The sequence below is a fragment of the Alligator sinensis genome, unplaced genomic scaffold, assembly GCF_000455745.1.
Source record: "Alligator sinensis unplaced genomic scaffold, ASM45574v1 scaffold714_1, whole genome shotgun sequence".
Lineage (NCBI taxonomy): Eukaryota > Metazoa > Chordata > Crocodylia > Alligatoridae > Alligator > Alligator sinensis.
The window spans coordinates 1,046,959-1,059,742 of record NW_005842493.1 but is presented as its reverse complement, the minus strand read 5'-3'; the positions used below and the strand labels follow the sequence as shown (position 1 = coordinate 1,059,742).

The 12,784-nt window shown below is 40.7% G+C and overlaps 1 protein-coding gene across 2 annotated transcripts; it reads left to right on the top strand.

The window, feature by feature from the left end:
• Positions 1 to 3,509: 3,509 nt before the first annotated feature.
• TMEM248 (transmembrane protein 248) lies at positions 3,510 to 12,784 on the top strand. 2 transcript variants are annotated; one of them, XM_025212946.1, is made up of 7 exons: positions 3,510 to 4,865; positions 6,064 to 6,240; positions 7,053 to 7,338; positions 8,606 to 8,756; positions 10,396 to 10,579; positions 11,112 to 11,255; positions 12,726 to 12,784. In XM_025212946.1, exons 2-7 carry the CDS (start codon positions 6,082 to 6,084, stop codon positions 12,744 to 12,746), a joined length of 945 nt encoding a protein of 314 aa, XP_025068731.1. In that variant the 5' UTR covers positions 3,510 to 4,865; positions 6,064 to 6,081; the 3' UTR covers positions 12,747 to 12,784. The 2 variants fall into 2 exon arrangements, with proteins under 2 accessions (XP_025068731.1, XP_025068730.1); XM_025212945.1 differs by having other exon boundaries at positions 3,511 to 5,114.

Sequence of the window (12,784 nt, the reverse complement as noted above, 5' to 3'; positions counted from 1 at the left end):
CACTTTCTCCTTTCTGTTTTTAATTCAGTTTGTTTGCTTGATTTTTAATTTCTGTCCTAATTATCTCTGAAAACCATTTGAACTCACTGGTTTTCAGAGAGAGCTGTGTTTTAGTTGTTGCAACATTGAGCTAAGGGTCATGAATGTTAATGCTCTTGTTTTAATCTCTAGTCTGACCCTAAACCTCATTGTAGCCGTGAACAAGTCACTTTACCCCTCTCTGTACTTTTTATAGGTATGAGAATCGAGACGAATGCTGCGTATGTACCTTCCTCTAACTAACCTGCATTAACCTGGTCTCTTATTTCTGTGCCTTTTTTAGTCCATAGAGTTCTGTGTTCATGGGTTTGATAGCAGGTTTGCAACTGTGATTATTCCTAACAAGGTTATATTCAGAACACCCTAAATGGACCTGTACGAAAGCTGGTTGTGAGTTTATTAGCTATGGGCGATCATTTTGGAAATTCATGATCAAAGTACTAATTTTCATTTTAATCAAGAGAGGCTGTGATTCATGAGAGCAAAGAGATATGAAAAGAATCTGGAAGGGCCTTGGATTAAATGTACTTCTGAACATCATCTTTGATTGCTTAGGTGCACTGTAAACTGGTGAATCTATATTTTGCCTTATATTAAGTTGTAGTAATATAAGAATCTTAGTTGGGTATTGGGAATTCAGGTTTTTTGGGGTTTTTTTGTTAAGGAAGGCAGATACATTTTTTTTTTTTTAAAAAGCAATCTTGATTCCTAATCTCACCTTTACTTTGGAGGCACATAGGGCAGGAGTGGGAGGTAAGCTGGGAAATCAGAGTTCTGCACTGAATGTTAAATCCAGAGGTTTGGGGTCAGGCTCTGAGCATGTCTGTAGAAAGCAGCTCTGCTCTCGGCTTCTGATACAAGTTGTAGGCTTTTTATTTTCACCTTTCAGGGGCATTTTGATTCCTCAAGGTTAACCTAAAGCAAATTCTGAAGTTCTTAGTTTTGCATCATGGAGATCAGTGGTAGAAGGATGGAAAAGATTGTAGAAACATGTCCTTTTTCCCAATTCCAGATTTCTTAGTTTGGTAGCAAGTTGTTTTGAAATTCCCATTAGAACAGAAAATGTTGATTTAATAAGCTACTTCTATTGCTGAAAGAAATCCATTTCAAAAGTTCGAAATTCTGACTCCACTAATAAAAAGCCCTTTATTTTATAAAAGGGAAGCCTGTGCATGTCTGGAGACTTGTACTTTTCTTTGGTTTGTGTCTTTATAAGTTAAAGTTTTGGGGACTCTGGGGCCTTCTATCCCATTTCAAATTTTGGGGGAAAAACAAGTTTATTTTGCTCAGCAATCTGCCTCTAGGTAGCAGTTAAAAATATTTTTATTCAGTCTTGATTGTAACCTGGAGGGACTGTTTTATGCTTTAGAAGCTGCTAAATTCTTCGGAAGAATCACAACAGGCAGTGTTGGCTGTTGATCTTTTGCAGGTTTAATTTTTAGCAATTTTGATGTTCTACCCTTGAGTCTTGCCTTGAAGAAAAGAAAATCTCACTTAATTTATTAGACCAGTGGGTTGGGATTTTTGGTTTTTTTTTTTTTTTCAATCTACTAATGTTTCCTGTTCTTGATTGTGAAGGTTTTGAGATCAACACTGTGCTTTTGTGGTGTTGTTACTTACGGCTGGTTTGTTAGGAGAGTCGCAATTCAGTTGTCACACAACATTATTTTCATGCAACTGTGACGGCTTTCCTGAATGCCATTGTATTATTAGCTGTGGGACATATTTGAAATCTGCACTTCCTGGTAAACCTCAACATCACTGTATGGCTATGATAACAGGCTTTTTAGAGGTAGTGAGTAGTTCAGGTGTAAAGTCTTAAAGGGACACTGACAAGCAGGGAGATCAGAAGTGGACTGACCTGGCCACAGCGCTCTCATAGCTATTTTCTCCTTCAAATATTCCAGAATTTCTTAATCTTTCATATCTAGACTGATAGTTCTTATGCACCGCAAAGGAGGAAAATGATGCTTGTAAAGAAGTGGCTTTTCATCTTCTAGCTTTTTAGGAGAAGCTTATAACTGGTGGGACGCATCATTTTAAAATTATAGAACACCTTGACAGGCCTCCATGTTTAAAATTTTATATTTTGCTTTTCTTCCTAGCGATTTGGCATTCTGATCTTGGTACCTACGTCTATGTGATATGCTGGTTTGGGGTTCTGTATGTAGCTGCTTGGATGTTAAGGCCAAGAAGTGGAAATTTATTAACGTTTACATTTATTTATTAGCATTTTGTGTTTTTGGAGGAAACATCAAGTTCCCCTTATTTGCCAGGTCCTCTTGGAAGACTCATTTCAAGTGTTCTACCTTCATAACTGTTTTCATATATTTATTCATGAGGATTGAAAACTGTGCTCCCTTGAGCTTGCTATATTTGGTGTTCTACCGCTGCCAAGAACGCGTTGCAACCAGGGAACAGACGACCGTTTCCTCGTCTTCTTGCCTTCCAAGATAGTTACTGATGCTCTATTTGCTTCAGATTCTGATTTTACCCTTACCAGTGTCTCACTTGTTTTTGGTTGGAGTTTTATAAAACTGTAACATCAGCTCTATATCTCCTGGCCTTGTAATGTCTAGTGCAGGGAGAGCTATGCCTTCCCAGCAGTGTGTGTTTTCCTGTAGTTACTGACACATGCCCTCAACCTTAACTCAGCTATAACATTGCTGTTTTTCTTGGAATTTCTGACAAAAGCGAGGCCCTTTGGATTTTTTTTTATTTTTTATTTTTAGCGTACTCTGTTGGCCTTGAGATTAGCATGGGTTGTAGAATGGGGTAAGTGTTTGCAAGGGGTGGTGTCGAGGGGACAAGCTCAGGGTTGCACACAGCCCCAGTGTTTAAGTCTCTTCTATACTTTGCATAATTAAAGAATGATACGTGATGGTTCATTGCCCTTCCTGTGAGGATGTCAGTGCACTATGCAAATATTTTCAAAATATTCTTATTGTCTGTCCATCAGCGTAACTGTATATAAAATAGGTACAGGGAAGTTAAATGAAGCTCATAAAATCACACAGAGAGCCTGCAGCAGTTATAAAAAGGAACTGGAACTGCTCTCCAAATGGGGGACCGATGGCAGCTTCCAACCAGACCGTACCAGAACCCAGCCAGACTTGCCTGGACTGCTCAAAGATCCTGTCAGCATTGCTGAAATCTCTATAAACGACAGAGGTGGAGCAGGCCATGTCCGTGCCCAGCTCCTGCTGTGCTAATAGTGGCCACAGGTTTTGTGCTACAAAGCAGCAGTCCCACAAAGGTGGTGCCCCCCTCACCTCCAAATATATTACTGCGAGGCTGACTGAAGTGTTTAGATATTCTTTAAAACGGAGTTGTACTTGAGTGCTGTCTTGCAGGCACGTTCCTATTCCAACACTGATCTGTGTAGGAAGGAATCTTGGAGCATTGAGTTCCAGCGATGTTAAAAACCTAAGGTGTATGTGTGTGGCCTGCACCCGCTTCCAGATGCTCAAAGGGCCCTGTTAGCCTTTGCAAATTGCAGGCAGCAACACTTTCTGATTGCATTTAAAGCCGTTCAGTTTTATGTGAATATTAAGCCACAAGTCCTTGAAACCTGGTGCTCCTGTAACATAAAGAATCGATTTAATGCTTTTTTTTTTCTTTGTATTGTAGCTTTCAGCACGTCAGTCTTTGTGGCTGAGTTAAACCCCTTGGGGAACGGGACTTCTAATGAAATTGCTGGCAGTCCCTTAATTTTACTAGGAGCTGCAGTGCTGTCTTTGCTGTTGGGTGACATCCCGCTTTGATTAAATGCTGTAATAAACCTTGCATCTGTGTTAGTTTTTTCGAAAAGGAAATTCAGAAGGGACCACTCGCTGAACCAGCTCGGCTTGTGGGTTTTCTGTTTGATCTGCTTCCATGTTGACATGTGTCTCTGCTGTTCCTAAACTGAATATTCAGGATTTTTAAGCAGGGTGAACACTTCAGAAATTTGCTCAAGTGGCATCGCATCCTGCCAACAGCGAGATAGGAGACAGCTTTAGAAGTAAGGGCCATTGCTGCTTTATTTTGTTACCTGAGGCAATTCTCCTCTTGTGCCTGCCTCTTCCCAAGCTAGCAGCAAAGCTTTTCTTTGTCTGGCTAGAGGTGTGCACTCTGGTGGGATGTGTTTTAATGTCTCTCCACTTAACCTTCTTTTCCCGCTTGCTTTTCTCCAGCCCTTTGCTATCCCACACTCCCATGCTCTTAAGTATTTTTAGAGTTGGATGCTTGTAGTGCTGTCAGCGATTCATGCTGACAGTGCCTGGTGTTCCTAGTCTTTGGAAAGTGCTTGGAAATCACTGGAGCGAGATTGAGCTCTGTGCTGTGAAATAACTCCTTTTTTTTAACAAGGAAGTTGTAGCGGGGGAAGCTGCATGTGTAAGGCTGTGCTGTGCTGTAGCCACAGGAATTCGACCTTCTCCTTACTGAACTAACCTTTCCCTCCCCTAAATCAATGTAATTTTTTCCTTCCTAGAAGAGGGGGACTGAAACTTCCTTGTCAGTAAAATATTAGGAATATGTGGGAGGGAAAAAGAGGGGCTGAAGGCCTCCTGCAGTGTATGGGTCACATGGATTAAGTGCTTATAATGAGAAACCGTAAGGTGTACACGTGCAGAGAGCAGAATCCCTGACTTCATGAGACTGATCAAGGAATTGTTCTCAGTTCAGCCTCTGAGAGCTGGGGATTAACCTTACCAGTGCCATGCTCGTGAGCTGCTTGTCTAGCAACTTTTCTGTGTCTTTCAGAGCTTGCATATACAGCACAACTGTCCTGTCCTTCTGGATGCTGCAGAGATTAAAGACCTTTTCACAGGACTGCAGATCAAGCAAGCCCGTTTCTCTTTATTTGCTTTCCGTTCCCTGCTTGCACAGCTTCTGGAGCGGATGCCTCAGAGCTGCACTTTAACACTTGGCTGTTTGTTTTCTTTGTGGGTGGAGATGAGTGAACTCCAAAAGAACTTTGTTCCCTTCACTGGCATGCTGGAAAGATTAGACCATTCAAAAGAAATGAGGAATCAATAGGATTAAATGGCAGATCCAGTCCAAAAAGTTCTTACTCAATAGCCATGCTCTGTGTAAGTCCCATCTTTATTTACCGACTCGAGTAAGTTTATATTTCTGTTGATCCTGCAGAACCAACAGAAAGGAGCCAGTTGGATTCTCTTCTTGCTCGCTCAGTAATGGGATTGCTAGGGGTTTCATTTACAAAATCTTTGATGTGTGAGCCTGAAATGCTCCATCCCAACTCAGATCCAAGTTTACAGGCCTTATAGTTAGAAAAATCCTATCTATCTTCTTTATGCACTCATCAGATTTGGGGTGCACTTAACCAAGACGCAAGTATTTCATGCCTTCATGAGGCATTTCACCTTGTCACTTTTCAGAGTACAATAGCAGTTTAGAAATGACATTTGTTTGGTGTCACTGCACAGTGCCATCATCGGTTTCACACATGGCACAGACAGGTGTTTAATGACTTTTTTTTAAGATGTTGGCCTCCAGCGTGGAAGTGCAGGGGTTCAACTGGGAATTTGCAGACCCTGCTCTGCAGGCTTCATTAAAATCATATTTCTGTAGTAATTTTACTAATTCAAGTACATGTGAATGGGATCCAAAAGTAGTTGCACAAGTCTTCTCCTAACAGGAGGGGGGAAAGAAAGCAAGTGAAATGAGCTATATGAACAACAGGCTCCCGTTAGCTGGCAACGATAGAAAGCTTGTGTTAGTAGTACTGATTCTGTTGCAAGTGGTGGTGTTGTTCTTTCAGTTCCTTTTTTTTTGCTAGAAGTTGTATCGGTTGGGAGTGTGGCACTTCTTAAAGCTATGCTTTCTCTCTCCTCTTTTTTTTTTTTTTAAGACATATTTTTATGTTTTCCAAGCAGAACAGTCCAACACAGATCATACTTTATGGCTGTTTAACTGGGCCTTATTTCAGTGAGTGTGACTGCATTTTTCTGTTAATTGGGTGACACTAAAAGATGCTTCTTCCCCATGTCACTTGGTTTTACTCTTCTTTACTTTCAGGCGGATCTAATCAGAATAATGTTCTGCATAAACCCTTTGGAGAATCTGAAGGTTTATATCAGTAGTCGACCTCCTCTTGTGGTCTTCATGATCAGCGTAAGCGCCATGGCAATAGCTTTTCTGACACTGGGTTACTTCTTTAAAATCAAAGAGATCAAGTCTCCAGAGATGACAGAGGTATAGTATGAACAGCCTGTGTATGCAACATACACAACTCTTGGGTTTAGTATTGGCATATGCTGCCTTAACAAACCGAATTAACCTGTTTTTCTGAAAGTAAATACCTAGAATATCTCAGTTTACATCACTGTTTTGTTTATCTCCAGCCTGTAAGTGGGTGCTTCCTTTTTATAAAGAATAGTCTTCATTTTTAATTAATTTGATAAGGAGAGGGCAAGATAGATAGTGGCCGTTAGGAGGCTACATTAATTCTAGTAATGGAGTTTATCTTTTTTTATTATGTTCTGACAAACAGTTTGTTCATGGAGCTTCTCTTGTTTTTGGTGCAAGTTAACTTACAAAATTCTTCCACAATTGGGATTATGAACATGAGGGAGGTTTAAATGGCAATTCCTTGTATCCTCTGTGGAACAGAATAGTTATTGGGTAGAATAAGTCAGTGTTGAATATACCAACATTACTTCAGCTACATATGTACAGTAGTTATACTGGGCTTCCTACAGCTTTGAAAATAGAGAGTCAGTCAGTTGGAGTGTGATAGGAATCGGAATTGCTTTTGATTTAACAAATAAAGCTAGGTATGTCTCTTTTCTATAGAGAGTCAGTTAGTTGGAGTGTGATGGGAATCAGAATGAGCTTTTGATTTTAATAAATAATGCTAGGTATGTCTTGTTGAGATTTCAATGAGCGTGTTTCTATTCACTGATGTCGGGTCTGGATTGAATTTGTATTTCAGTGATGTGTAGATTTAAAACTCTTGCTAGTCTCATCTAACCTCGCTAATCTCATATAAATCTTGCTTCTTTAAGGACTGGAATACTTTCCTCCTGAGGTTTAATGATTTGGACTTCTGTATATCAGAAAATGAAACCTTAAAGCATCTCATCAACGACACTACGACTCCAGAAAGTACAGTGACTAGTGGACAAGCCAGATCCTCTACACAGTCACCACAGACTCTTGAGGACTCTGGCCCAATAAACATCTCTGTTACAATCACTCTGACACTGGACCCACTCAAACCATTTGGCGGGTACTCCCGTAATGTCACACATTTAAGTTCCACAATTTTTGGGCACCAAATTGGACTTTCAGGTATGCAAAATGTAAATATTTGAACTGTGTTTATAAAATTAGAAATGCTGGAAAACAGTATAATATTCATCCAAGTGTTTATGAAGAGATAGATCTTTTTCCTAGAATTTATGTGCCTTGCCAATGCTGTCGTCATATAGTAGGAGATCCTACATGGTTGATTTTGATAAATTTGTTTTATTTTCCCCTAGGTTCAGAATGGTAGGGGTCATGTAAGCCTGCTGATTAACAAGATGATGCTTTGCAAAAATATTTACTGGAGAGACTTTTTAAAACAGCAGAATTCTCTGAAAGAAGCTGCTACATGTTCCCTTAGCAGTCCCTACTCTGGTATACACTAAAGCACCGGGGATCGCTCCCCAGTCAGATTTAGTGCCTTCTGTGTTATAGATCCAGCTGTACACAAACTAGAAAGGTTGTGTTTGTGCTTTAAACAAAATATAACATGAACTTCCTAGGGACTGACATTGAGCAATTGAAAAGCAGCAAGTAATGATAATTAAACTTTTTCAGTGAGGCCAATTGGACAGATCCATTTGTAGGGATTTACTAGAAATGGTAAATGTGGTAAAAACCTTATGGTCAGCCCCTGCAGGTATTTAATGGGGTTTTATAATAGTGTTGTGAAATTAAGATGCTTGTATCTAAGAGATCCTGTAGCAAACATGCTGCAGCTGAAAATCTTTATTGCTGGTGGTAAGTATCTCTCTTTAACTCTTTCCAAAACTACATAATACAGTTTTGATTCAGGCCACCTGAATTTAAACTGTGTGTTAGTTACAGATTCATCCCTGTGAACCAAGCTGTATCACCTCTTAGAGACCCCAGTGGTGCTCTCTGGGCTCTGCCAGCTGGCATTGCTGAGCACGTGAAGGCACTTGTCTTTGGATGGTTATGTCTTGTATGGAGTTCTTCAAAGTAAAAATGGAACTCTAGGAAAAGCAGGTGATAAGTCCAGGTTTGGGGATGAAAAAGGCTAACGTTGTGGTATTTGTAGGAAGGAACTTTCCAAAATCAAAGCCTTAAAGATACGACTGTGGTAATACCAGATGCAGGTGTAATTGTGTTGCGTAAGGGTGTGGTTGCTGGGGGGGAGGGTGTTCAGCGGAAATGGGAGCTGTTTTCAATTTACTCCTGCTCCCTCTGAATGATGGCCCCAAAATGCCACCACAGGGCTGGGTTTGGGCCCAGCTGCGTGCCCTCCTCATCCTCGTACTTGCCACTGTTACCATTGTCAGCACAAAAACCACTTTTCTTATTCTAAAAGGCAGAGAATCCCACGAGGAGATAAACATTACATTCACCCTGCCTGCTGCTTGGAATTCAGACGACTGTGTTCTCCATGGGCACTGTGAGCAGGTGGTATTCACAACCTGTATGACTGTCACAGCAGCCAGCAATGTGTTTCCTGTCACAGTGTAAGTGAATCTCTAAACTGTTGTTCTTAGCAGTACATAAGCAGCTTCTGTTTAATGACTTGGATGCTTTTCTTGAGTGTGCCCATGAGTACCAACGTTGACTGTGAATGTAAGGTGATCCATTTTCCTTTGCTAGGATCACAGGAAAACAGGGCTGGCAGGGACCTCAGGAGGTCAACCCACTGCTCAAGGCAGAATTATCCCTGCCTAAGCTGTTCCAGACTAGCGTTTGTTTAACCTGCTCTCAAAAACGTCCCGTGATGGAGATTCTACCCCTCTCTAGGCAATCTGATCCAGTGCTTAAATGCTCCTAGAGATACTAATCCGTTGATTCTCAGCCCGGATGCTGTGCACCCTGAGATCCTCTCAAGGGTACCACACAATGGTACACTGTCAGGTGTGTGCAGACATGATTCACAAGAGGTTTCAAATGGGAATCTATAGCGTCAAAAACATTCTGACCTGTCTTGGTCTTTCTGAGTTCTTTGCAGTAGAAAAACTCTCTTATTTTTCTGCAATCAAAAAAACTAGTGAAAACTGAGAACTGGTGTTTTCTAAGGGGTGTAGAAATACTGCAATAGTTAAGACTTCTTGGAGATGACTCTACCTGGATTCAGTAGGAGCTGATGGTTACAGCACACTGGAGGCTGTAAGATCTTCAGGCCTCAGTGAGAATTGAAATAGATAAAGAGTGGAAAATATAAGATACATTTATTAAAATCTTTTTTTAAGATGGAACAATGAGTACAGCTATGTATCCAGCAGGATAGGTAAGGGTATTAGATCCTTTTATATCTATTAGTGAAAACCACTATAGTAAAAACTAGGTTTTATTACCATCATCTCTAAATTGCTAGTTTGTTCAAAGCCCAGGTTACTAGTGATCAAAATGTGATTATTATCTGGTGACTGGTGGGCATGTGGTCTGTTTTCTCCAGTAGAAGGATGGTCACATGGCAAAAACAAGTATCCTAACAGGTCCACTTTTCTTGATGTGCGATGAGGAGACAAGGCTCGAACGTATGTCGGCGAGTGACTGATTTTCTCACGTAAAGGCACTTTCAGAGGTGGGGTGGAGGCAGTGTGAGGAACCTTACACGGCAGCTGTCTGCACTGTACCCATTCTGCAAGTAACACACACCTTCATTCAATAAACAGTGGTGATAAAATCCATGTGTACAAAAAATAGAAATGAAAAGCAGATTGAGAGTTGGGTTCTTAAAGAGTCGCATCACCCAGGTCCTGGTGGCAACAGGTTTGGTCTTCTGTATGTGTACCAGGGTTCGTCATCTCCCAAAGAAGGTACACCCTGACAGCAGTATTCATACATTACAAGAACTCAAGTAGGGTTTGCCTTCAAGCTGTATCAAAATAAAAAAAGGAAACTGATATGTTTAAAAACTAGTACATAAATCATGGTCGGCTGACGCCTGGAACAGTTCTCAGTGAAAGATGTAGGCTGATACCAGCTCTGAACTTGTCTTTGCTTAAGCAGTTATATTTTGCTGTTACATTATGAATGATTCTGAACAAAGCAACGATTAACACAGCTGAAAGGCAGAATGGGTCTAAGCACATGTTGAAAGTTACCCATACAAGACAGAAAATAGCAATTTGTCTGTTTTTGTTTGTTTTCCAGTCAGCCACCACATTGTGTCCCAGAAACATACAGCAATGCTACACTCTGGTACAAGATTTTTACTACAGCCAGGGACTCGAATACAAAATATGCACAAGATTATAACCCGTTCTGGTGTTACAAAGGAGCCATTGGAAAGGTCTATCATGCTTTAAATCCCAAGCTAACTGTTATAGTTCCAGATGTAAGTTCCACCTGCTTTTCTGCGCTCTCATGAATGCATGTCTGATACCACGTTAATTAGATAAGGTACTCTGTTCCTCAGATCCTAAGCTAGTGAGTGATGTGGCACTGTTTGGCCAGAGCTCTGACAGAGACGTCTACGTTTCATGGCACCCTCTGTGTATCCCATACTTACCTCTCAGCCTCGTTGGCTAAGGCCTGCATTTTCAAATCTGGCTGTTTTTAAAGGTGCTACTAGTGGGAGGGTGTGCATGGCTGTAGGAACAATAAAATTACATCAAAGTAATTGCTAATCTACATCAAATATTTTAACCCTAATTGAAAATTTGGGTCATCTTAAGTGCTGAAACATGGGGCTGCTTCCTACCTTAAACTTTAAGCTGTGCTTTGGCAATGTGAAGGATATCCTACGCATAGAGAAAAGAAGCTAGATTGGAGAGGTGGATTCTCCACTTATCTGCTCGGATGCCACTTGAATGTGAAACACCTTCTCTGTGTACAGAATCAGTAAACTGTTCTGTTTCTCTTTGCAGGATGATCGCTCGCTAATAAACTTGCATCTCATGCATACCAGTTATTTTCTCTTTGTGATGGTGATTACAATGTTCTGCTATGCAGTTATTAAAGGTAGACCAAGCAAACTAAGGCAAAGCAATACAGAATTCTGCCCTGAAAAAGTAAGTCTGGCTATGATGATGCACACAACATTGACTCTTGTCAGGGCAGAAAGAAAACATCCTTTTATATGTACTGACTTGACGTTATCAGCGCATGACTCCAGACATGCTGACTTGATCTTCTTTCAAGGAGATGCTAGCATCTCATAACATGATACAGGCTGTAAAAGCTGCCTGGTTCTTTGCATTCATTTCCAGACCCTGGAGGTCATGGAACTTTCTATCTTAGTCTTTCCAGAGCATAAATGAAATACCCTGATTAACGCGGACTACACAGGGGATTCCTCTGTCCACTACCGCGTTAAACCCTTGAGGAAATCAGTTAACCTCTTTGTGCCCCTATTGCCTTCTCTTCAAGGAGCACTGTAGTGCAATACTTCCACAGGGTGATCATTTGCTTAATGAGTATTTGCCCAGTGCTTGTAGCTCCTTTAAATTTAAGACTTTTATTGTATGTGTGCGCAATATTAGCTGAAGGTTCACTAAATGCAGTACTGATTTGGCTTTTCAAGTATAACTCGTATACACTGTATGTACAAAACTGTGTGGTGTTTTCACTTGAGCTTATAAAAACATTGAATGCACAGCTTGGAATGGTCCTAATACTTTTATCTAAAGAGGATGGGAAATCTTCATTATACGAGAACTAGTTCTTTTGGGTGTAATCAATGTCAAATGAAATTAATGTTACTACTTTGTTACTGGTGTAAGGCTGTTTTAATTATTGTAGAGTAGAGGTGCATTGTGCTGAAAGCGTTAGATACAGTTGCATTTAGCTTTGTAAGGCCCTTGGTAGATGTTACACTTAAGACATGATTAACCAGTCAATCATGTCTTAGTTTGTAACTGAGCCACACACTGATGCAATTAATGGTACAGTTAAACAGAGAATAAGTCACAAAATGTGTAATGCTTTTCTGGCTGGCTCCCTTTGTGCCATAAATTGAATGTATGGCCAGCACTGATCAGATGAACAACACACCCAAGGCTGGGGGTGCTAGACCAGCTACCTGGTACTCTGAGCTAGGTGCAGCCGGCACCCAGCTTGTTAATTGTCAGTGTAGGGAGAACCTGGGGTCATGATCCCTGCCTTTCCCTGCACAAGTACTAGGGTGCAGTTGGGATCTGATCCCTGATCGCACAGTTGTGCCCCCTGTCATGCACATGTAAGTGGTTCTTGGCATTGCAGATCAGATCCCATCATACCTTAATTGGTTGTCTGCCAGAGGCCTCACAGACAGTTATAGTTATATGCAACCTTTACTTTAAGAGACTCAAAAACAGTATGAGATTGATAATTGCAAATTGTAGTGTATCAGTAGACTTATTTTGATAGTCTTTCCAACCTGGACATGGCATAGTTCTCTGGATGGCAGAGACAGATATTCTAGTTGCATGGAGATAAGTAATGCACAAATATTGTTGGCTGTGATTGTTTGACTGTAATCAGCTGTTTTGTTTTGTTTTTAGGTTGCTTTGTCAGAAGCATAATCCATCGTCTCCTTTTACCGAAAATGACTGAGAACCAT